Source organism: Crocodylus siamensis, chromosome 4 (genome assembly GCF_052110815.1).
Source record: "Crocodylus siamensis isolate JL-2025a chromosome 4, ASM5211081v1, whole genome shotgun sequence".
NCBI lineage: Eukaryota > Metazoa > Chordata > Crocodylia > Crocodylidae > Crocodylus > Crocodylus siamensis.
Genome location: NC_143398.1, coordinates 237,098,055 through 237,122,934, shown reverse-complemented (window position 1 = coordinate 237,122,934; position 24,880 = coordinate 237,098,055). Strand labels below are relative to the sequence as shown.

Below are 24,880 nucleotides of genomic sequence, written 5' to 3'. Positions count from 1 at the left end.
CCTGAGAACAAATGGGACCTGCTTCTTAGCCTCTCTGTGCTTCCATTCCCCATCTGCAGAAGAGGATAAGAATTATTGCCTACCTCAAAGGATTACTGCAAGGATAGGAGTCTTGTTACAACTGTGAGGGCCCAGAAAGTGAGAAGCACAATTTGTCTAGTAATAATCTTTTTAATTTAGACCAACTCTCTAGTTGGCAGAGATGTCAAGGCAGGCTTGCAGATACACAAAAGCCCCCTGGACCAGTCCACAGGTACGAGAAAACAACATATACAGCCTAAGCTAAATAGCAGATGAAACAATGACCACTGTTCAAACCCATTTTGTAAATGAAAGTGTTCAGTTAGAGGAGCAGGCTGTAAATCTAGGGGGTAGAGAAGAATTAGTCCGAAGTAGCAATAGAACAAGAGCAGCTGAACCAGATAGACCTCCTTCTGTAAAAGAATAAGACCAATCAAAAAAAGAAGAGGGCAGTTATCTGTGGGATACAGAAAGATGAGCTGTGGGAGCTTTAAAATGACGGTCAGTGTTAAATCCAACAGTTTTAGTTATGAAATTCTCTTCCCAGGCCCATCTTCTGAAGATATTGTCTAGGTTTCCATTGAGGAAAAGGACTGTAAGGTCAGAACTGGAGTATTACCAGCTGTGATGCTCAGACACTACAGTAATGGGAGCCCATACAAGTACCTACTTTAGACAGATGGTTTGAAATCTGCACAAACAGCAACGTCATCCTGAGCATGACAGAGGCACCACAACCCTCACAGGGTGGGACACAGCAGTTTGAGCGATGACCTGCTGATGTTCAGAGGACCAGAACCAGAAGGAAGCCAAGTACGGGTGGAGCACCCAAGGGAGAAATGAGCATACTGAACTGCACTCATTTTGTAACACTGCAGTCATTTTATAACCAGCCAAGTGAAACAGTAAAGGAGAAAAGGAAAAAAAAAAACATTAACTTACGTTGTATGCCTTGACAATCAGCTGGATTATGTTTTTGGAGTCCTGACGTAGAATCTCTACTGTTGTTCCAGGAATTAGGGCTGTAAAATTCTTTAAAAACAGAGAAAAATTAAGAAAATATATATCGAACACGGGACAAAAATTAACTGTATTGCCTGCTCTTCCCAGGCAGCCATCAGTTGCTTGCCCAAGACGCGGTAGACAATATATTAGTGTACATGATGCAGTGTCATCAATTGCAATTTGAATCCTTCAAGAAAAGGATCATTATGGGCCTGTAGGGGGTAGGGCAGGGTGGCACCTTGGATTTAATTGATCAGATGTATCATCATAGCTGACAAAGTGGCTGTTGCCTGGAAAAGCTCATGCCTCTCTGAATGAGTTAGTCTCTGCGGTGCTAGCCTGCCCTAGTTCTGTCTGACTTCAGGCTACCACAGCTAACCACCTATGGGTCTGTAAGACCGCTCATTAAAATCCATGGTCAAGGGAACTGGTCAATGATCAGTAGTACCACGTTCACCACTACTTCACCCCTTAATCAGACAGGGTAAGACCCAATGCTATGCACTGATGTCTGTGAGAGCAGAACTTGGCACAGGGAAAGCCCTTATGGAAACGAAGCCTTGGCTCCCATCAATTAGCACGCTGACTGATATACTGGTTTTCCGTAGAATGGGTGTGGAGGATGAAGTCAGTCATCTAGCTCTCAGTGGATTAGGATCATGTTTTAGACTTGCAACATGTCTGCTCATTTTGTTTTAGTGCAGGGGATGGATTCCAGTTTCACTTCTTTTTTTTAAAAACCCTGGACTCAGACCTTTAGCCCACCCTTTCCCTTTTTCCCTCTGTTTTTACATGGAACAGCATCATTGTCTCATTCTTAAAAAAGCTGTGGAACCAGACACCTCAGCCTGGGTTTGCATACCTCTCAGATAACATTTTTATCCCAGGTAAAGTGCTAGCCTCAGTAATCTTGGCCTCTTATGCTCCTATAAAAGGAAAAGGGAAGGGGTGATAGAAATACTATTTAGTGCTCCAGGGCTGTGGACTCGACGATAGGAAAAACACAGCCAGGCAGATATGTTGCCTACTATTAGGTAATGGGATTAAGTAATAGCTGAGCTGAAGAGGTTTCTGTTCTCTCCTATGCTGGACTGTTGGCAACTTTCCTAAAATCAAGATTAGACCAGTGTCTATTTTAGGTGCTAGCATAGCCAGTAACCTTTACCTATTTCCTTTAAGTAGCATTAGCACTTTTCACCGAGTTGACAGCACCCTGTAAATTAACTGGAGACCTGCAAGGAGGGGGATCTGGCTCAGTTTAGCATGGGTAAAAAATTCTTGGCTTCATAACTCAGCTTCTGTAGATTTACCATACGTATATACGTTTTTCCTTGCACATATTTGTAGGCCTTTCCTTCCCTGCCAGCCTGCTTCCCTTCTGCTAATGTTAGGGAAAGAATATTTCATTATTTCTACCCAAGAGAACTTTTACACTCTTTTCTCCGATGCCTGATAAAGGGTTTTAAATCTCTTTCTCCCTGCAGATTCATAGTCACATCAAAACCATCTCCCTGCCAAGCATTTCAGCAGTGCTTACCTTGTAAAGCACATAATGATTTTTTGTCACAGCAAAAATGAGGTGGATATTGTTTTCCGCTAGCTTTTCCCCAAGAAGCGCAAGGGAAGGATAATCCTAGGGTGAAAACAAAACAGATTTGTAACACAAAAGCTAAGAGTGATTTAATTTCTATTTTAACCACAGCAGTGAAATTCCTTACAGAAGTACAGTATATGTTGTCACACAAAGTCCTTAAATGTGCAGTTATAGCCAGAAGAGTGACTAGGTAAAAATGACACCTCTCCATTTGGGTATTTCTAAGTATATGCTCATCACTGGGTATTCAAGTGCCAAAAAAATTTAACTATAAGCTACCACCAGTGAATTCCCAACTCACTCAACTTTGCCATCAGCAAGTGCATGGATGCATATTAATTATCTACAGGGGAATGAGAGGAGGTTATTGTTTAGGGTGGCTGTCCTGGAAAATCTATTTAAAAAGTGGGAATCTGGTGATGTTTTCTCTCTGGAAACAGCAAGATCCATTGTTTGCTCATTGGTGCATACTACAAATCAGGACAACAAAAGAAGAAAATCAACATAAGCCTTACTGCTTCGGCCATGTAAAAACCCTCTCAGGGACAGGGGAGAGAGATGGATTGTATTCTGACACACGCACTATTATCAGAATTGTTAATTTGTATTGTTTGCAACATTTTTATGGATGTGATAAATGAACAAGATAGCAAGAGACCAGCTTGACTTTGCCTTAAAAAACTCCAAACACTATCTATTTACAAAAGGAAAGTTTGATTAGGCACCAGTGAGACTAGGACACGTGCTGCCTTTACTAGGTTCTCAGAATACTGCCACACTGACACCCAGAAAATATTCCAGCAAGAATGTCATTTTGCTTGTTCAAAATCAAACTAGAAGTGAGCCTCCCTTGAGGACCCCAGCCCATTGTCACAAATCAGCCATCCAAGAAAGCCTCATACCAGAGGGAATTAGAAACTTTTATGAACGTTCAGGAACAAATCCGTAACAATTAGAGCTTGTAACTTCCCGCATAAAGCCTAGATCTGCAGAACGATTCTCTAATTAGGCAAGTCTGCATTCACCCAAGAACTTAGGAAGTCATTTTCAGTGTCCCCTGCAGAATCAGTTGCATGGTTTCAAAGAAAGAGAAGTTAATCTCCATTTAAGAGATGGACATTACAGTCAGACTCAAAGATCCCAGTCCCGTTATTCTAGATATAGAGCATTTACCAGGGTGGGCATTCTTCATCAGCGATCTGCTGCACGTGTACTGGAACATGAGTGGTAGGTTGTATGGTTTTCTTTAAACTGTGTAGGTGAATCCTGCTGCAATCTGGGGAGGGGGGGAATAAAACTCCACTTTTAAATGACTTAGGGGGACTGCAGACTTGAAAGTCTGTCTATCAGTTCTTGAACATTACAGGTTTCCCTCACTTTATGCAGTAGATGCATTCCTGGAAAACTGCGCATAACTCGAATTTGCACAAAGGGAACCCAGTTTATAAAGGTAACATATAGGGATATGTGCCCACGGTGGTGAGGGAGGGAGTGGGGTTGGGGTTGGGGCTAGGGAAGGGCACGGTGCAGCCCAGTGGCTGCAGACAGGTGGTGTCGACCACTCCCAGGGCAGCTGCAGCAGGGAGCAAAGTGGTGGGAACGGTAAGTGGGTGGGGGTGCGGGATAGGGTGGGGTATGGCTCTTGTTGCTATGCGCACCCTGGGAGGGCTGCAGGCTGGGGGGTTGCACTGGACTCTTTCCAGGGGGTGCAAGCCCCCGGATCTGTGCACGGGATGAGGGTAGGCTGCCAGTGTTGGGGGGCGGGGGGCGGGGGACAGCGGGCAGCAGCAGCATGCCGGCAAGGGGCTCGGCACTGCGTTCAGGCTGGGTGGCAGTGCTGGGAGGGAAGGTTGTGGGGGGGGGCGCTACAGCAAATTTTAGGGTGGCTGCAACCCTCCTCCCATTGCCACCTTCACCAGGCCCCGGTGCAGTGCCCAGCCTCCTGCAGGGAAGAGCCCAGTGCCACCACTGGTGCTCCCGCAGCGGCAGCCTGCTCTCGTCCCTTGTGCAGATGTGGGGGCGCAAGCCCCCCGTGAAGAACCCAGCACAGCCTACTGCTCTCCCAGGGTGAGCGTAGCAGCAAGAGCGTACACCCGTCCCGCACCCCGCGCCCACTAACAGTTCCCTCTGCTTTGGTCCCTATTGCAGCTACCCCAGGAGCAGCCGATGCCACCGGCCTGCAGCCGCTGGGCTGCACCGCACTCGTCCCCACCTCTTCCCTTACAGACTTACCTCACATATAATGAATTGACCTTACATATAACAAACTTTGGGTGTAAAAAGGGTCATTGCATAAGAGCGAATGCGCATATACAGAACACGCATAGAGCTAGGGAACCTGTACAAGGTATTTGCACATGACTGACAGGGGGATTGGCAGGACGAGTCCTACATCTATAGATTTCTGAATCAAATGAAACCTAGGATTGAAACCTTTGGCATCTCCTGTGCGCTTCTGGGGTGTCTATACACATTCTCCAGGGGCTAGGGGGGGCCACTTTTGGAGCAGATTAAAGTGCCTGGAGCGTCTCGTGTATCAGACTCCCCACACTTCAAAATGTCAGTGGGGGCACTTTATCGAAAGCTCATCAAACAAGCTTTAGATATAGTGCCCTGCTGACATTTTGAAGTGCAGGGATGCAGATGCATGAGACGCAGAGGCTGGCTGGAGTGTGGTAATCACCATGCTCCAGCAGACTTGATTAAGCAAGTTTGCTTCGATGTGCTGTAACTACAGTGGATCAGAGCAGTCTCTGAGCTTGTGTACAGGCACCCCTGACGTCTGGGACAGCTGCTCTTTTAATAGACGAAAAGGAGAAACAGCAGAAGGAATGGAAGGGATGCATGCCAGGATGTCAGAGCACCAAAAGCAGCAGGACACAGAGCATGGAACATGTGGCGGTTTCTTCTCACCAGCCGATTGGATGCGCTGTATTCGTTCTCCTCGTTCAGGTGGCAATGGCCATCATGGGGCTGGACCAGCCCCCCCAGCTTCCCATCCAGCGCAATGTGCGGCACATCATCTGTCGTGAGGACAAGCAAGTGAGAAGCCTCTTTCCTCCAGCCAATCTTTTCCTAAGGGGAAAGCAAACCATGATACAGTCATTGGTCTCCTTTGATTACCCAAGTGCTCCTCTCATTGGGCTATGTACAGTTCCTGTCCCACTCCCCCAGCGCACGAGAGTCTCTTATTAGTAAGTAAAGCAATCTCATGTGCTTGCTCATTTGTTCCTGCCAAAAGTAAAGCTCTGGAGCCCCTGTGGGCAACAGTGCATTTCCCAACACCTCCTGACAAAGGTCTTTTAAAAGGCACGAGGAGGTGCATGCACTGCCCCCAGACTCTCCATCCTCCACTCCAGGAACAAGAATTTTATAGCCCAGAGACCTGCCAAATTCCTCCATACACACTCAGTTTCATAGAAATGCCACACTGCTGCACATAGCTCTCCCTGCCGCTGCATCCTATAATCACTGTAGTCAGCATTTTCATTATACCTGGGTACAAAAAACCTGTTCTGAGTTGCAGGGGGAAGTCTGAGCCTAAGATCCATAGATTGTAAGGGGCTGGAAGGGACCAGGGAAGACCATCGGGTCCAGCCCCCTGCACCAAGCGGGAAAGACAACTGGAGTCAAGTAACCCCAGCCAGGTGACCAAAGATAGTTAGGTTTGGTTTAAGATACAGGTGTTCATGCATGCATGAACACACACACACACACACACACACACACACTTTTGTTGAAGAGGTATCCAGGGCCTTCCTAGGTATTCTCTCTAACCTCATCCCTCCTCTACACAGGAAACCCTCTCACCTGAGCTTAATGGCCCTTTCCACTCAGGCTACCCAGGCAGAGCTAAATCTCAGCGAAGCTTTCATGCAAGCTACTATCCTGCTATCCATTTTGCAGTGAGGACACAAGCTAAATCAATGAATGCCAACAGTCCTTCAAGGGTGTAGGTTGTAGCTATGTTGGTCTAAGGACATAGGTTAGAAACTATATGTCACTGTTGAGTTTGGCCAATGTCCAACAGTCCTTCAATACTTTTCCACGCTCCCACTCCTACCCTCCCACACTCCCAGAAGGACACACAACTTCTCTCACAGCTCGTTAGGAAGGAAGCACAGAGATGCTCTGCTTAGCGTCATACGAAAAGCTGTGGGATATGTCCTCAGAAATCCTACTGGCACAGTGAAGATGCCACTGCATCAGGTTGGGGTTTGCACTACGACTGCTCACATCCAAACTAGGTTAAGCTGGACACTGATCTCCCAAGATAAATCCAGCCATAAGCTGGAAGAAAATGCTAACTCCAGGCCCTGCTCCGACCGTTCCATATGAAAACAGTGCAGTATTGATAAAGTCAATGCAATAAGTCCTTCTGCCCCTTCCTGTCATCCTTCTGGCTGAGGGTGTGGCTCTAAGTCCAGGTGCCTTTGAAGCTGGGGACCCTGAGCGAGCAGACCCTAGGTATAAACCTTGCAGATGGGCTTTCCAAGCAGATTCTGTGCAATTAGCTGCTCCATGTGGCCCAAAGCAATGCAAAGGGGCATTTTCTAAAGCATCCAAATTGCTTACAATCACAAATTGCACTAACCTTTGGGGATCTGTGGAGTTTCTTAAAGGATTTCAGCAATTTTGAAAACTCCATGCCAAGTGCAATGACCTTCCTGGTGGCTTAAGTATCGCCGTTTAATCAGATGGGGGAATTATTTTCTTTAAAACCAAAAGTAGGCTATCTTCTTAAATGTCTTCCTCCCACCCCACCATATTCTTGGGAGCAAGCCAAATACACAAAAAACTGACAAAAACATGCAAACCTTTCAGACCTTTCTTTATAAAGCAAAACCAAGTTTGTGCTCAGCCAGACATACATTTGGAGATTTATAGTAAAGCAGGTTCCCAGGGAAAAGATGACTGGCCCAAGACTTTGTGAAAGAAAATGCCAAGCACTGATCATTAACTCTGTGCTTGCTGCTTTCATGCTTAGCTAAGGGAGAGGGGAAAAAATGTCGCCACCTTAATTTTCCAGAATTTCTTATTTCTGCCTCCGCAACAAACAGGCCTTGGTCTGAACTGGTGCTCTCACAAAAGGCAAAATTGGACATTGCATTTCCTCCTTTTGCTTTTATCACTTCCCTTAACTCAGCCAAACCTCTCCTGCCATTTCTTCCCTCGAAAGGACACCACCATTTTCTGCTCGGCACTCTAGGGCCAAATCCTGAAGGATGTTAAAGCACCTTTTGGCTTCTATCAGTGTCAGCAGAAGCGGAGAGTGCTCGGCACCATCCCAAACCTGGATGTAGCCTTTCAAGACTATCACTAGCTTTAAATGGCCCACTCTGATCCTAGGTAACCCTGAGACTCAGAGGCTATAAACACCCACAGCTCCAATGCACATTGGTGGTACTCAGCGCTTCTCAGGATTAGGATCCAAGAGTCAAAAAGTTAATGAGCCCTTTTGAGAATTCAGACCCGAATGTCTCTTTTTTGTCACTATTGTTCAGAGAGGGCTCTTCAAGGAAAGGGATATGGACGGCATGCTACCTGCAGCAACCTGGAAAGGCAGGTGGATGAAGTGCAAGAGAAAGCAGATGGGGACTGAAAAGCGAAATGAGAGCCCTATGGGTTATAAAGCTTTATGAAAACACTGGCATCAAGTGACTGGCCCTTTTAGGGCTAGTGGGTCAAGTCCCACCCACGACAACCCCTTCACTCATCTCCCCATGGAAAAAATGATCTGAGTCAACCGAGAGAAAGGCCACAAGGATGCCATCAGACCTTCTGGGGCAGGATGAGAAAGGCTGCAGGACCAAGATACGTTAGCTGAGGAAAGCCAAGGAGGACAATAGGTTTTGCATTTTGCAAAGCTTTATTAACTGACCCCAACAAGAGGCATGATCTTTTAAGCACTCTGGTTTAGGAATAAGCTCACAGGTAGTTTTAGAAGACAAGTGAGGTTGGGGTGGCTGGAGGGCGGGAATGGGACAAGTCCTAGGGTGACTCCCTATTGCACTTCTCCACAGCGGTGCTAACCATTTTGCTCTTTGTTCCTGTGACAGAGAAGGAGACTGGCAAAGGTGCAGCTCAGAACAGCTCTGGTTACGGTCGCCTGTAATTCCAGTTATTCTAGGAATGAAGCTTGCTCCCCCTCTCTAACCTCTGGCCGACTGTATGTGCAGGCACGGTCTGACATATGGTTTTGAGGAAGGAAGCCATCAAATGTTCCCCAAATTGGGGAAATGAAAAAGGGGAAAAGTAAACAGTGCCTATAGATTTAATAGGCTAGGTTTTGGCACTGGCCTTTTGACTAAATTAAAGGTAGAAATAGTGGAGTGGAGCAGGGGAGGGAATGAGGAGCAGGAAGCCAGAGCAGCAAAAACAAGTTGCAGTCAAGCTGCCAATACATGGGGTGTGCTTAGCAGGAGCCAGGGTGGACGTGAGAGTGCAAACCGAGTGTAACCAATTCGGAAAGGACCAGCATTTCACACATCTTTAAGTGACTAGATCAAAAAAGTGCTGGAAAATACCTCTTCAGCAGTTAGTTTCCATCCTGAAACACAGAGTGCTCTGCACCACTTAGAATAAAAACAGCCAAGGAGTCTTCAGTTTATTTCTTCTGGGCTGAGCCTCTAAAGAAAACCCAGGGTGTGAGGACATAAATAGATTTTTTTTTTTTCCAAATAATCCATGGATTACAGATGCACTTACAAAAGGAAAGGATCTAGGGCCCAATCCAAAACCAAGCCCAGGTTTCAGAAGGCTTTGAATCAGGCCCACAGTGCTGAGAAAACAACATGGCTTGTCTTAGCTAGGAAGCAGCAACAGCTGCAAACCTTCTGTGCTAAAGCCACAATTTTCAATAGCAGCTGGCAAAAGAAAGCCTGCCTTGCTATTCCAGGAGAGCCCAGCATCCCCGAATTTTACTCAAAGACAGAGAGGAAGATGGAAAGGAAGATGCTCTGCTAAAAGTCCTGCTCCTGCTGGGCATGCATGCAGTCGCCCCCAGCATAAGAGAAGCGAGAGGGCTAGGCGGGAAATGCTGGCAGGATTCCCAAATGAGGCATTCCTCCGTCGGCCTAGCCAAAATCAGCTCCACGCGCATGAATGTTCCTGAGTTCGGCTTTGCAAGGCCAACCCTGAGCTCCTGTGGAAGCTCAAGTCATTTAGGGCCAGATCCCATATCACATCAGATCCATCATCTCACACTTGTGAAAGATCCCATGCCTCATTTAGGACCAACATTTTCAGACAGAAGGGCCACCTAAATTCATAGGCCTCAACCAGAGGAGGTGGAAAGGATGAGCTGGATTTTTAAGTCCTTTGCATTTTGAACTATCTAGGTCCATTTCAGAAGGAGACTTTTTTAACCAAGGAGATGTGGCCTAATTGCATTTTTCCCCCCCTGCAGCTACTACACAAGACTTCCAAGTTTATAGGCGTTAGTAATTTTTGTGCTTAAAAATTCAAAACACAACTGAGAGCCAAAGAAGCTGGAAGTGGAAAATGTAATGACAGAAGACCGGGTAATATTCCTGGCTAGTCATCTCTAGCCTTGGTATAAAAGGCTTATTGTGCCTACAGGCTAACATTTACCGTATCATCATCTTTCAAAAAAGGTGCCAAACGCTGGAAATGGCTTTTAGTCATACAAGCTTTTCCTACTCAAGGATTTAAAACACAGGCCAAAAGAATGACTCAAGCATACAGCACTTTTCATTCATCTCAGAAGGACTGAACATGGTATATAAATATTTAGAGAACGGACAGTCACAGACTAATAGTCGTAGACAAGAACAGATAGTCATAGACTCCCCCACCACCGCCCACAACCCCAGCATGAATGCCTGAAAAAGCAGTCAAATTCTCAAAAGCCCTCTGGAAAAGTCAGACCCTGTAACGGGGCCTCAAAATGGGTACCCAAAAGTTGAGGCACTTGACATCTCTGATCACTCTTGAAAGTTTTGGGCAGAGTAAATACCCAGGGAAAAGGAAGTGCTGGGAGTCGAAGAACTAAATATCAAAGAAAAATGCTTACAAGAAAGGCTTGCCCTGTACCTGTTTGGAAAGCCTGTGCTGATTTTCGGTTCTGGTCCCCTTGGACTACAGGCAGTGACAGTGCTGCACCAGGGAAGGGTCCTCGAGGTCTCCGACATCTATGGAGAGCTTAGCCAGCAACTTCCTTTGCAATTATGGTGCATGTGCCCTGAGCTCCATAACCAACCTGCTGGTGGGCTGGAAAAGAGGATCAAGAGAACAGCCAGATCTTCCCCCACCAGTGGCTTCCTTCCCTTCAGCCCATGTGCAGAAAGCAACGTGAAAACCATTTCCTTTCTAGCGAGTCTACCACATTAACTGCACGCAGGTCCAATAAACTGCACTTGGGTTAGAGGTCGCAAGCAGGGAGCGGACCTGGGATCCCGACTACCAAAAGCACAAGTCTCGGTCTTCAGTCTTGAGACAGAAGGGAAAAATAGCCCTCAGTGACTAGCAGTAGTATTCACCTTATCATTCAAGATGCAATGCTACTTTGAAGGATATAATGCAATTAGCTAGCATACTTTCTGCTTCTCTCCATCAAAAGCTTTTCCAAGCCTTTGAAGTCTACCACACAGAGCTGTTGCACAAGGCATTTTTACACATGCTTCGGGAGCATGTCGGGGTGTGTGTGGGGGGAGGGGAGGCACTTTAATAAGAATGGCTCCAAAAGCTACTCTAATTAAAACACCTGGACCGTCTTGTGTATTAGCATCCCCGTGCTTCAAAGTGGCAGTGGGGGAAAAGCAGGGTGGGCAATTATTTTGGGTGGAGGGTCGCTTACTGAGTTTTGTCAAGCCATCAAGGGCCGCATAACAGGCAGCCAGGGGCAGCTAAATATTAATTTTCTAAATTTTTTAGGGGCTCCGCGATAGAATGGCTTGGCAGGCCGCATTCAGCCCATGGGCCACATTTTGCCTGCCCCGATCTAAAGCTTGTCGAATGAGCTTTAGAAGAAGTGCCCCCACCATCATTTTGAAGCGTGGGGATGCTGATACACAAGGCAGATGCTGGTTATGGTGTAGTAATGACCACGCCCCAGCAGACTCGATTAATAGAGCCTGCTCCAACGCACTGCAATTACAGTGCATCGGAGCAGCCTACGGACTTGCGTACAGGCACCCATAGGTGCTGATTAAAGAGGGGAATGTGGTGGCAATATTAAAACACTTGGAGGAAATGGCCTTGTGTCAACACCGGGTTTCAGACTTGTTGCCCGAAACAAAGACCATGGCCTGCGCTGTCTAAGACATGCAAGGTCCTTGGGACACTGATGGCACCTTCTCCTTCGCTCAGTGTTAAAAATACTGTTGAGACACAGCACCCAGCCGCCTGGACATGTTAACAAGGAATTCATTTAATTATGTAATGTGAATACAGGATTCATATGGAAGCAAGTGGAAACTGGAAGGACTGGAGTATGCAGGCAGGATGCAACTTGGGGCTGTAAAACAGAGACACAACAGTCAGGAGGAGTACAGGCTGCTTAGAGTTCATCTAGAGATCTGTAATGGGTTCATTTCTGTCAAGCACATACAGGAGTACAGGAAAACAGCTTCCTGGTCACCCAGTGCTGCCATGCAAGTGCACAAATGCCCAATGTACTGCCCCAGCCACTTCAAACAAAAGCAAATTCAGGACAGTAGCTCAATTATTTTGCGAGTACTCACCCCCGAAGCCCTCTACCTCCCAACTGCCTCTGGGCACGGAGCGTGTGTTGTAACCCGCTTGCTTTTTTGGTCCTAGTCACAAATTCATTCGTTTTGTGTCCCTCATACAAACTAATGCTGGTATCAATAGTGCTTGAGGGACTGCAGATTACAAGTAACCTGGACAAATCCACAACTTGCAAACTTTCAAGAGGAGAGATTAAAGAGGAGGCTAGATAGATATTTGGCTGAGGTGTTATGATCCTGGCACACGTTCCTGCCCAGGGCACGGCGTCAGACCTCACGATCTGTTTAGGTCCCTTCTGACCCTAAGTACTATGATACTATGATACTTCTTCTATGGTTCCTGCAGGAAATGAAGTGACTTGGTCAAGGCCATCCAGGACGCCAGTGGCAGGCAGATGACTGAACCAGGGTCACCTGTACCACCGAGCCATGCTTCACCCCTTCATGCGCAAGTGTGAGACCTAGTTTGGGGGCACTGTTCTGCCTAGGGGTGAGAGCTAGTCACAAAGCTTTTAGTTCAGCTGCTAGGAATTAGGAGGCTGATCTTCTGGGCTGAAGTTGAACTACCTACGGTTGTAAAGGCTAAGTCCAAGTTTCCTACTATAGTTATACAACATGTTGGCAGCACTATAAATATCTGCAAGATAGCACAATATCAGGAAAGCTCAACCTAACCCCCAGCCAAAATACTTCCTCCCCACCTTTTGAACTCCACCAATTCAGTGAGAAACTCCAAGAAGATTTGTATAGATGCATATTGCTGGTGGCAAATTTTATTCATGTTACATGTTGGTAGGATGTTCAATATTGAACCTTGGAGTCACAGCTGCTTAAAAGGTGCAACTTTTGGCAGAGAGGAAGACTTTATAACTTCACTCAATCCTACAAACCAACAGAAGCCTGGAAATTAAATGGAATCTTTCTTATGTCCTTTTTTTTTTTCTTTAAAAGAAGAAAGGAAAGTCTAACAAAATAAGCGCTAGATGCAATTTAAATACCTCAATTATAAACACTTTTTGCTTAGATTAATACTAAAACAGTTTGTAATCTTGCCATTAATAGTACTTGTGCCAGGATGGCAAAGGAAAGGCAACACAGTTTATTCAAATTCCAGAAGGGAACATTTAATCATAAAAAGAGTTTAAATTGTACAGTGAACCAGATGCTAGAAACTGCAACTCTGAGTTTTTCCCACCCATACACTGAGTACATCAGGATCAAGCCAAGCTGCTTTAAACCCTTATCGGAAGGGCCCTTTCTAAAGATGAGGGCTGTTTCCAGACATGTACAATCCCTGACTTGCCAGTGCAGGCGCAGAAGAAAACGCTCTGCCAGGACCGTGCAACAGACTGCAGCAAACAAAAACCTTACTGCATGCCAGAGATAAAAGACAAGCCCTAGACACATGGTCACTAGCTGAACCAGATGTCAGGGGTCGAACAGCTGAGAGAGACAGCAACAGCACTGACAGCTTCCTTTAAAGATCTCCCAGTTTCATAGTTAGAGATACACAGCCTTTCCTCTCCCCCTCCACCGCAGCATTTGAGCTGGCAGACAGAGAAAGCCAGTTCAGCTGCTCCTTGCCTGGAGAAATTTTCCAGCCCAGCCCAAAGGATGCAGCGAAATCACACAAGGGAGTATATGACTGGGGTTGTGATGCTTTTCCATCATATATAAGTAGGATGGCAAGGATTTCTTTGGCAGAAGAGAGAGCCAGAAGGCAATTCCTTTGCTTGCAGCATACCGCTGTACAATGTACGTATGCTGCAGTGACAAGGAGGCCTGGCAGTCTGACTACTCTAACTCCAGCTGCCATGCCACATTTGTACCCATGCTGTAGTAACTCACTCGAACAGCTCAAATGGTAGGGGACAGAATTGAAGTTGTCAGTGCTAAGAGTCCAGGGCTTTACCAACTGAGCTGAAAGGGGAATGCCAATTAGTACTACTAGCTAAGGACTTTTACCCTCCATGTGAGCCAGCCTTGACAAAAAATAGAATAAATCACACTCAGCATGTTAAGTAGATACCATGAGCACTTTAAAAAAAAAATATTACACCTCTCTGCTCAAGCACATGCAAATGGTAGCCAAGGCACTCAGTAAGGGCACCCACGGATCTACCAATGGAAACCAGTCTCTTGGCCTAAATTCACATTTGAAAGGACTCTTCTTTCTTCCTCTGAGCTAGGTGAGCTACTACTCTGGCTCTTCTAGGCATAAAGAGGTGCATCAAAACAGCCTCCTACTTCCAGAACCAGTGGGAGTTGGGAGCGATATCTTTTATTGGACTACCTTTTTTATGTGCCCCCTGCAAAAGTTAATGGCTCCACGTACCAGGATGTCTCTCTCTTTGGCATTGCAAGAAGGCATTTGTTGAAAGCTCTTTTGTTTTTTTGCTTTAAATCCAGGAAGTATATGAAGCCAAGGTGACTCACCTTGCACACAATCGCCTGCAGGATTGCATCAAAACCACCTTCTGGAGCATCTCTGTTTCGGGAAACCTTCTGTTTCTGAACCTCTTCATTGAAACTGTCCACTTTATCTGTCAGAGACAAGATATGGCGGAAGCCAAAGGACGGGACGCAGTTTGGAAATATCTTGTAGCTGGAAGAAGAAATGAGAAATAAGATGAAGACAATTGGGTTAACTGCCTGCATAATACAGAAGTGTCAGTCTGACCAAGCTCAGTCCCTCCGGGCAAACTGCTCAACACAAAAGTGTTCAATACAGCTACTCATTTTAGGTGCCTCAAAAATGTGAGAAGCTTAAACTAGAAATATATCCCAGATATTCTGGTCCCCTGTGATTTCCAGAAAGTTACAGCAGGATTCACAATTTCTCAATGCCAAAAAAAAAGTGTGCACAGAAAACAAAGAAGACGGAAAGGAGGGAAAAAAAAAAGGCTTGTTTGGAAAATGCAGACCTTCAGTTAAGCTTTGGCACTTGCAAAATAGGGCTAGCAGTTGCTCTTTGAGTCTACAGACCAGAAAGATAAAAGAAAACTTTGTCATCTCAAAATTTAATTATTTCCTAAGTGGCTGCACTGTGAGCACTGAACTAAATCTCTGAACTCAATAAGCCAGAAGACCTAGGCTGATGGATACACCCAGTGTCACAAACTACCATGGTTTCTCCAGACCACTGTGGACTCCTGGATAAGCACTCCCATCTGGTGTCCAGCGCTTTTACAGATGAGGCACTCCATCACCATCCCAATCACTGACCATCTTTAGCACTTATACCCACTTTACACACTAAACACTGTACACAAACATTGGCTCATGCATTTGCACAGTACTCAAGTGAAGTGAACAAACATCTCCGGCTTTCAATCCAGCAAAACTGAGTGACATAAAGCTAAGTGACTTGTCTCAGCCTAGACAGTCAGTCCGGGGCGAAGTCAGCACGTCCCTGTACCCATTTCGGCCTACCCTGCACTAAGATCTCGGTAGAGAGAGCACAAACGTCAGCATTTCTTTTTCCTACAAACATACTACCCATATGAAGGCAGCTTCAGCTTCCAGGCGTGTTTTGCTGGAGCAGGAGCATGTTTGCAGCCTAAGAACTTCAAGCCCAATTTGCTGACATTCTGCTATTGAAGCTACCCAGAGGCCTTACTTTAGTGCTGAATTAATTCAGTGGAAACACAGTAAGAGCATGTATATATGCGGGCGGGGGGGGAGTGTAGAGGAAAAGGAATTGAAAACAGAGCATTAGACTTTTACTGATTCATTTAACATGCAAGATAAACATGGCGAACAATTAAAAGGCCCCCAGTGACAGTTTTATGCTCAGGGAACTATTTGGTCTAACACGATAGCTTGTAAGAGGCTTTTAACAAGGGAGTATTTGGTTTAATACAGCCATTGAGAATTCAGATTCCTTACAAGCCAAAAATATTTCCAGCCATGTGCCCAGGTGCCAGTGTATGTTGTACAATGGCCAATCTCTGGGCATTTGTTCTACGTTACTGTACATGCATTTAATTATGGGACACAGCAGTGTTTGTAACCGGGTACAGTAGCAACCTGTACACTGCAGGTCAGCCAGCTTCTAGCTTGGGGTGGGCGGTTAAGTTATTTGGGCTGGAAGGCCACTTAGGGAGTTTTGGTGAGCAGTCACAGGCCAGGTCAGCATTCCCACTCCCCCGCCCCACAACAGCCCACTGAAACTCCCTATATAGCTCTGGCCCAGGGCCTGGCCTCATGCTGTCACTGCCTGGCAATCCTAGGGTCTTCATGAAGACAGGTCTGGGACCAATGCGGGTAGGGTGTGCTCAGCTGGACAAGCGTAATGGGGCTGCTGGCAGGCGGAGAGCGGTTTGGGAGTGCGAAGAGCGGGTGGCACTGGGACCAGGATCGTGGGGTGGTGACAGGGCAGGGCAGGGAACAGAGGCACAGCCATGACCCGCCCCCCCACACGCCCTTGCCCATGGAACCAGTGCCCATCACAGCGGTGTACAGGCAGCAGATTGTGGCTCTGTTGCAGACCTCAACCCCACCCTGTCGTGATGATCCCAATATCCCAATCCCAGCCTCAGCCCTAACCCTGCCCATCTGTCCCACTCCCAGATGCCGCTCCCTGCCCACCCATGGTCCAATCCCAGCCAGCTGGCTGAGTGCACCCTGCCTGTATGGGGCCTGAGCCAGTCTCCCTGAAGTCCTTTCCCACCCAGTCTGGCACCCCCAGCAGTGGGTGGGGGGTGGACAGGCTAGGGTACCCCCAGGCAGCGGGGCCAGGTCTGGCAGTGGCAGCTGGAAGAAGCTACTGCCACTGGCACTGCCAGGAAGCAAGTCCAGCCACCATGCCACCCCAGCCCTGCTGTATGCCCAAGGGCAGTGGGACTGGCTGCACACGCCACGACCTGTGCTGTCCCCTGTGCCTGGGCCAGGTGGGGCCAAGGGACCTGCCACAGGAGGGATAAAAACCCTTGGGGGGCCAGACCCAGTCTGTGGGCTGCAGTTTGCCCACCCCTGTTCTAGCTGGACTGGACCAAAAACAGGAGATGGAGTCTGGAAAGAGAAAGGACATGAGCAACCCCAAGGGACACTTGTAAGCAGAAGGGTCAGATTCTCCAAGATTCAACTTTTCCTTGAGTTGGTGATCCCTGACTTATCTGGGGCTCAGCAAAAGGCTCCTGAGAGTGGTTTTGGCCCTGGCTGCGGCTTTTTTGGGTGCAGGCTGAACAAGATGTTTTTATATTGGCCTAAAACACGGATTCTTAACCTGGGGTCTATGGACCCCCAAGGGGTCTATGGATAGATTTCAGCGGGTCCGTGAACTTGGATGGGAAAAAAAATTACATCTTTATTTTCATTAACCTCTAACTGAAATTTAGCTTTTCCTTTAATTATGAATGTAGGCAACAAACCACAGTAGTATTAGCAGTACCTGTGACTTTGTCACCAATAGAAATCACAGATATTTTCATATCACATTACAGTTGTTGCAGATATCTCGAAGTATCATTTACGCTCATCACTACTACGAAATTACGGTAGTTATTAGACCCGCCACTAGATCGCATGTGATCGCAGTCTTCCTGTCTACAGACGCTCATTATTCTGAGAAGGGGTTCATAGGCTTCACCAGACTGCCAAAGGGGTCCATGACACAAAAAAGGTTAAGAACCCCTGGCCTAAAACAAGCAAATTTTGGTGGGGAAAATCTGCCTAATACATGAGAGATCTGCTGTCTTCAAAAGCAACACAATCCCCCGTCCATGACAATACAGTGGGGATCCAGAAGATAATAAGTGGGTAAGAGAGAATAAAAAAAACCCCTTATCAATAAACGGGGTGTGCCAGCCAAACCACTGGGCTTTTGCAATACTTCTCACCAAATCCAGGCTTGCTTAAAACAGTGTGTAAGTGGTCCCTTCCTCCACCTCCTACCGCCCCCAACAAAGCCTCCTTCACTCCCGTTTAACAAGCTACAAACCCAGTTATTCAAAGCTAATTATCATCTTAGCCACATTTCTGAAAGATTTTTGCAAACTTGATTGGAAGCCTTTCCCCAGCCCACCTGAAATCGGAAGACACCAGCAGTGAAGATGACTGAGCGTAGATACTTGAGGCACTGTTCATATAGCGGGGGGATAAAGGGCTGGGTATCCAGTATTACTATGGCAGATAGCCATCCATGTATAATGGTGCCTTGTCAACAGTACCAGGCGAGCCCAATGTTCAAAAGAATGGGATCTGACATAGGACAGCCTTCGAGGTGCAAACATTTATCCTCAGAGCCAGTTCTTCATTCCCTGCCAGCTTTGCTCAGCTAGGCTGGATTTTTCACATCAGCACTATCCCAGGGCTAGGAACACAGTGGTTGTAACACAGACAACTCCAAGTAACGTCGTATTGGTTTTGAGAGATAGTAGAGCAGGTGGAAGGGCCTGTTTCAGGTATTTCTTGGTGGGTCACAGCCAGCTGGGTCCTCTCCTAGAAACTCTGCATATGATGAAGCTCTGACTTGCATGCTCAGAAGTTAAATCCACCTCAGCAGAATGAGCCCAATCCTTCTCTCCCTTGTGCCATTAAAAACAGGGTGCAAGGGCACTGAAATCAGTGGAGTTATTTAACACGGTGCACAAGAATCAGGCCCATTCAGCTGGTTGTCAATGAACGTCTAGTCAAGTTTCCCAAAAGCAGTCTGAAATCAAGTCCAGATATTAGAGACCAGACCAAACACCTAGTCTGAACCCTTTTGAATTCAGGGATGCTGTTTGAAAGCGCAGATCTAAAGCCAGCCTTAAAATCTTGGTTCCAAGTCATATCCAAAACAGAAGAAGTCTGTTTTCCAGTAAAGAGCAGGATGCTGCTGAAACCTCAAAGGACAAGTCAAGTCTTTGGCCCAAGATGCCAGAACCTCATGAAACTAGTTCCCATGCTTTCAGTACAAGGACCAAGATCGTCTGGACATGAACAGAACATCCACAGGCTGCTAGGCTCTATTTGGAAGTGACACATGGAAAAAATGCCTGTTAATGAAAAATACTGCTAAACCACGAGTTTTCCCGGACAGCTGTAGTTCGTGGAACACAGCTTTCTTGGGCAGTTTATCGCTGGGAAGGTCAAATGTTACCATGAGTAAGATTTTCCACCCGTGCTCAGCATTAAATCCTTTTCTCACTGAAAAACGTTGAGCTTTAACACGAGTCCAACTCTCACCCCACATGTCCCCAGCAGAAGCTTTGGAGACCTGACACCAGCAGGCCTGATTTCCTCCACTTAAGCCACATGTGGTCTAGTATAATACTGATTTCAATGGATCTATACTGGTACAGGCAAGAGCAACTACCCAAAAATGTTCTGCCTAAGCAAATAAACCACAGCCAGGAAAACTCTAGAACTGTAAAGCAAACTGGGTTGCAAAGATGAGCAATAGCTTTTGTAAGCTCTCCCCACCCAGCACACTCATTAAAAGAGCAAAAAATGTCAGTGCTTTCTGGGAAGCTTTTGTAATCTGTGCAAGATCTCTTCACCCAGTATATTCTCTCATTAAAAGAACAAAAAAATTGCAACACTTTCTAGCACATGCCATCAAAGCACTTCACAATCCTTCATTAATCATCCTAACTTTCAGGTAGTTCATCCTTTTAACTACCCTGCAAGACAGACAACAATACCCTTTCCAATTTACAGATAAGAAAAGGGAGGAAAAAAGCTTAAATTGTGTGTCCAAGGTCACAGCATGAATCAGACTAGGATTCTAGAGTCCCGGGTCCTTTGAACTAACCACACCTATGTCTGCACATTCATCAGCATATCAAACTGCACCTACCATCACCAAAAAATCCCTAGATCCTGTTTTGGTGGTTTAGAAGATCTTGATGTTGGCTTTGAAGTTTGACTACTCCAGAACTCAGTCCTGTTTCGAACAGTATTGGAGTATAATAGTATAGCTGCAGATATTCAGCGCCTCTGAAAGCCTAGGCATAGGAATCTGTAATGTGTTTGATCCAAAAAGCACCAGAGCCTCCAGACCACTGTCTGTCTACCCATGTGGATAGATTCTGTGGAACTACTGAGGGTTTAAACCAAAGCCCAGGAAAGTCAACCGCCCCGGGCCCCGCGCTTTGGGGACAGTGCCATACAGGCCCCGCCACGCACTGCCGGCTCCACACTCCAACTGCTTGCCACCCCCTGACCCCTACACACCCCTAGGGTCAGCTCTGTGTGAATGCAGCCAGGCCGATCAGCTACCTCCAATGACCTATGCTGCGACATACCACACATGGCTGCGTAACACTCAACCATTAGCACAATGCACACAACTGAACAGAGTGCTATTGAATGACTGGTAGCATACAGCCACAGTTACTATTAGAAACATCGATGCTGACAATTTAACAACAGCTGGCATCTCCCAACATATGCTATCCCAATCCCACCTAGTTTTTTCCCTTATCCATAGATCTCACTCTTTTTATGAAGAAGGTACATTTTGTTATCCCCATTTTACAGATGGGGGGGAAAAATAAGGCATAGGGGTCCAAAGTGGCAAGGCCAAGAATGGATCCCCAATCTCGTGAGTACCAGTCCAGTTGTGTATCTACCAGACCATCTCCTCTGCAAAGTCACTGCTCCCTGCATCAGCCTTGGTCCATTTGGTGCTCTGCCCCAGAGGGCATACCCCACTTACCCAGTGCAGGGATTGTTTTGATATTTTGGAGCAGTGTAGGAGAAAGGAGAAATGTTTTTGTCCACAAAAGAGCCAAAACCCAGCCGGAAATTGCTGGTGAGCTGTCTCATCTCTTCCGCCAGCTTAGTTCCCAGATTCCGAATATTATCCAAGTCATCCTTCATGGACAGGGAGAGATCCATCAGGTAGTATAAATCCACAGGATAGTCCTCCACCTGTCGAACCTGCACTCGGAAAGAGGTCTGGTCCCCTGCAGGAACAGAAAAGTTGGAGGCAATGTCAAGAATGTGTTTCCTAAGAACTACTTCCCCCTTTCACCCCAGCCCCCACTTGACTGGCTTCATTTGTACCTTCTGTTTCTTATATAATCAGTCTAACCATTACCAGCAGCAAGCACAGGGATTCATGTTGAAAGTATGAATGGTTCTGCAGAACAGTTTCCTGCTGCAATGCAAAACCCAGACCCAGCATGCCTTCCTTTCAGTAGCACATACACATATGCTATTCCTTCACCAAATCCAACACAACAGCGCTGCAAGCATGCAGGAAGGGGAAAGAGGAGGAGGGATAAAAGTTTTTTGACATCTTGGACTAAGGTCCAAATAGGTCCTCTGTGAGCCTGGGACGGGTGCCCAACAGGCTCGCTCCACACATGCCCAGCCCCACAAATTAGCAGGGGCAATACCTTAGAGTTGCTTCCAGGCTCTTTCCACTGCCTATTTTCCTGGTCTGGGCATGTGTGGAGCTTTCTCCAGCTCAAGCAGGTGTCTTGAGATCCTGTCAAGAGTGCTGTGGGTGCCATGCAACATTAGCGCTGCTAGGTAAACATACTTGATTCCTAAAACACCACCAGAGATTTCAAATGGGAATCCATAGTGTTAAAGTGTTCTGGTCTGCTGTGGTCTTTCTGAGCTCTTTGCAGCAGAAGAATTGCTCTGTTAGTTTTCTGAAGTCAAAAAACCAAGCAAAAACTAAGGGCAGACATTTTCCGAGGGGTGCCTTGAGTATAAAAATGTTGAGAACCAGTGGCTTAGACATACCCTGAGCCTCAATTAGGCACCGATTTGGGGACAACTCCCATCCCTCCACTCCCCAAAAACTGTTTTTTGTAATTCAGAGCTAAACTTCATTCTGAAGGCAGAAAGGGAAAGCTTCTAAACAAAAATGAAACGACCCAACACCACAATAACTATGCCCCACAAGAAACCCATCTCCATTCCTGGATCTTACATCTGCACCTCCAGAAATGTTATATCTCATCCAGTGCACTGAACGCCCTGATGGAAGCTACATAGGAGAAACCAAACAAGAACTGCGTACCAGAGCGAACGCACACCAAAAAAAATGTATTAACGACAAAAGTGCCCAATTACCTGCGGGTGCACATCTCTCACAAGACAACCACCCTCTCCCCAGTCTCTCAGTTCTAATCCGCACGGGAATTTACAAAACACCTTTCGCAGAAGAGCCTACAAACTTCACTTCATAACTCCACTGGATATAAAAAAAATCAGGGACTAAATATAGACATTGGATTTATGGCACATTATAATCTGCCTGCCATCCAATACCCCAGGTAACTTCTTGGGGATGTTGGTTGCATCCATGTTAGTCTAAGGATACAGGCAAACAAGGTCCTTTGGGAAAATGTGGTATCTTTTATTAAACTAAATAAATAGTTGAAAAAAACTGTTCTTTGCTAACTTTCAAAGAAACAAAGCTTGCAAAGAACATGTTTTTCCAACTATTTTGTTGGTCTAATAAAAGATATCACATTTACCCAAAGAACCTTGTCCTAGATAAGTTTCCCCAGTTCTCTTCTCTCTCACAAACGTACATCTTCACTCTCCATATGGTTTGACAGAGTTACAAAGGGGTACAAGGAAGAGAGGCAGACATAGTATCTTAGTTCAGGAGACACAGCTACTTAAAATAACTTCCCTGCAGGTTTAGATCAAGGGATGTCTCCAAACCAGGGCCCCTTTTATGACATTTCATTGTTTCCCCTACGGCTTGCACAGTAAAATTGATGATAAAAATGAAGCTATCAAAGAGGGGCAGTTTCTATATTAACAGCCACGCCATGGGCAGGCAGTCACCGTACAATGGCTTCTAAAACCCAGTATCTTAGAAGCAGCATGCCAGAGTAATAAATACCCCTCCCCGCCCTCTCCCAGCTTCCTTATCTTGCCCACTTTCTCACTGCAATCCAGGAAAGCCATTATGCAACAGGACATGAATTAAAAGAGGGTCTACAAGAGAACAAAGTTATCAGACAATCACAACATGTTGCCCAAGAGGCATATCTGGGAAGTTCATAAATGATTATGTACATCTATTCACATTGATTGAGTGGGTGGGAGAACAGGCGGATTAATTGCAATCTGTTGAATCTAGTGTTACAGGAATGCATAGTACATGGTGGGGGGGGAGTGGGAGGGGGACAAGTAAGTAAATCAAATTGCTATTTTCCATTAGAGTCTGCACTTTATTCAGAAACAAAAGTTTGGGACCTAGACAGTTTTAAAGGAAACTTAAAACACAGATTATTGCTCTGTTCTGACACATCCAACCTCTGCAAGGAAGAGAGACACCCCATGCATAGAAAGCAAATGAGGGGCAATATGTCATCAACTGATATATTGTATTTCAACCAGATGCCTTAAATCAGGGGTTTTCCACTGGGGGTATGCGTACCCCTGGCGGTACTTGGGAAGGCCTTGGGGGGTATTTGGCAGTGGGCACTGCCACCATTTCCTCCACCGGCACTTCTGCCACCAGCACACTCGCCAATCGGCTGCTGGGGACCCCTCCGCTCGCTGCCTCCCCCCCACAGCTCATCAACCGGCCGCCAGGGGACTCCTATCTTCTCAAATGGAGAAGGCACAAGCATTTTATTTAGCTGCATTTAAATTTTACATCGCCATTCATAATAATAAGATCTGTCACTGCTGCTGCACATTAAACAGGAAGCGCAGCATTGTTCCAAGCCTGTTAAATCTTTCAAAGCACTAATGACTCCCATCTCTTCCCTAGAGAGCAACAGATGCTTAATCACTAACGCCAATGAGGGTTTTTAAGCTACAATCCTTTCATTGGTCTCCAGACCGCATGAGATTCTTCCGAGTACTAATTTCACCTGCAGCACTAAATATGCACTCAGTGTATGCGATTGATGTGGCATGCAACTCATCCTCCCTCCCTCCCCCAACCTTGCCTTCAAATTCCTAACAAGCAGGTTTCTTTTTTCAAGTTACTAAAAGGAGCACAAAGAGCTGTTCTCACATACAACTCTTCTCTCTTCCTAGCAAAGCAAATGAACTCTGGCTAAATGATGAAATGTTCATTCTGTTGAAATCAGGGTTGTTCTTAACAGGGATTTCTGTAAAGTCAGAATTATACCCAAAAAGCATTATAAGTTTTTAGCACAAGGAAAAGGCTCCTTCCAATGCCAGGCTCCTGCAAACTTATACAAGTGCCTAAAATTCACACCCTGTGAGCAGTTTCACCAAAACCAAGCTACAAGGTGCAAATTTAGTACGCAAGTGTTTGCAGGATCTGTGTTGTAAGAACGTGTGTACTGCAGCAATGCTGAGAAAGCCTCTTTTTTTGCAGCAACATCTACACATGCTACTTATTTCATCTGCCTAGATGGGACTAACCCAGGAGTGGGTGAAATATGGCCTGTGGGCCATACCCGGCCTGCTAATTGATCCTATCTGGTTCGCTGGCCTCCGCCAGGAGCCTCGGAAGGGAGGGCTGTGTCCCGCACTGCTCCATTTCGCTGCAGCCGGGGTGGGGTAGGGGTGGGCCACAGTGCAGAGAACCTGTTACCCGATATTATGATGCAAACTCAGGAATTAATTCTGAGTCACGGCTGTAAGAGTGGGAAGAAAGATTTACACA

At 46.2% G+C, this 24,880-nt stretch overlaps 1 protein-coding gene across 2 annotated transcripts in view; it reads right to left on the bottom strand.

Moving 5' to 3' along the window:
- ITGB5 (integrin subunit beta 5) overlaps positions 1-24,880 on the bottom strand; it is a 111,018-nt gene that overhangs the window by 62,329 nt on the left and 23,809 nt on the right. For both annotated transcript variants that reach the window (XM_090045973.1, XM_090045974.1), the window contains exons 4-8: positions 20,975-21,224; positions 14,767-14,935; positions 5,534-5,695; positions 2,564-2,659; positions 964-1,053 (exon numbers count right to left, since the gene is read on the bottom strand). In XM_090045973.1, the coding sequence (XP_089902099.1) occupies positions 964-1,053; positions 2,564-2,659; positions 5,534-5,695; positions 14,767-14,935; positions 20,975-21,224 (767 nt within the window). The remainder of the gene's footprint in view (positions 1-963; positions 1,054-2,563; positions 2,660-5,533; positions 5,696-14,766; positions 14,936-20,974; positions 21,225-24,880) is intronic.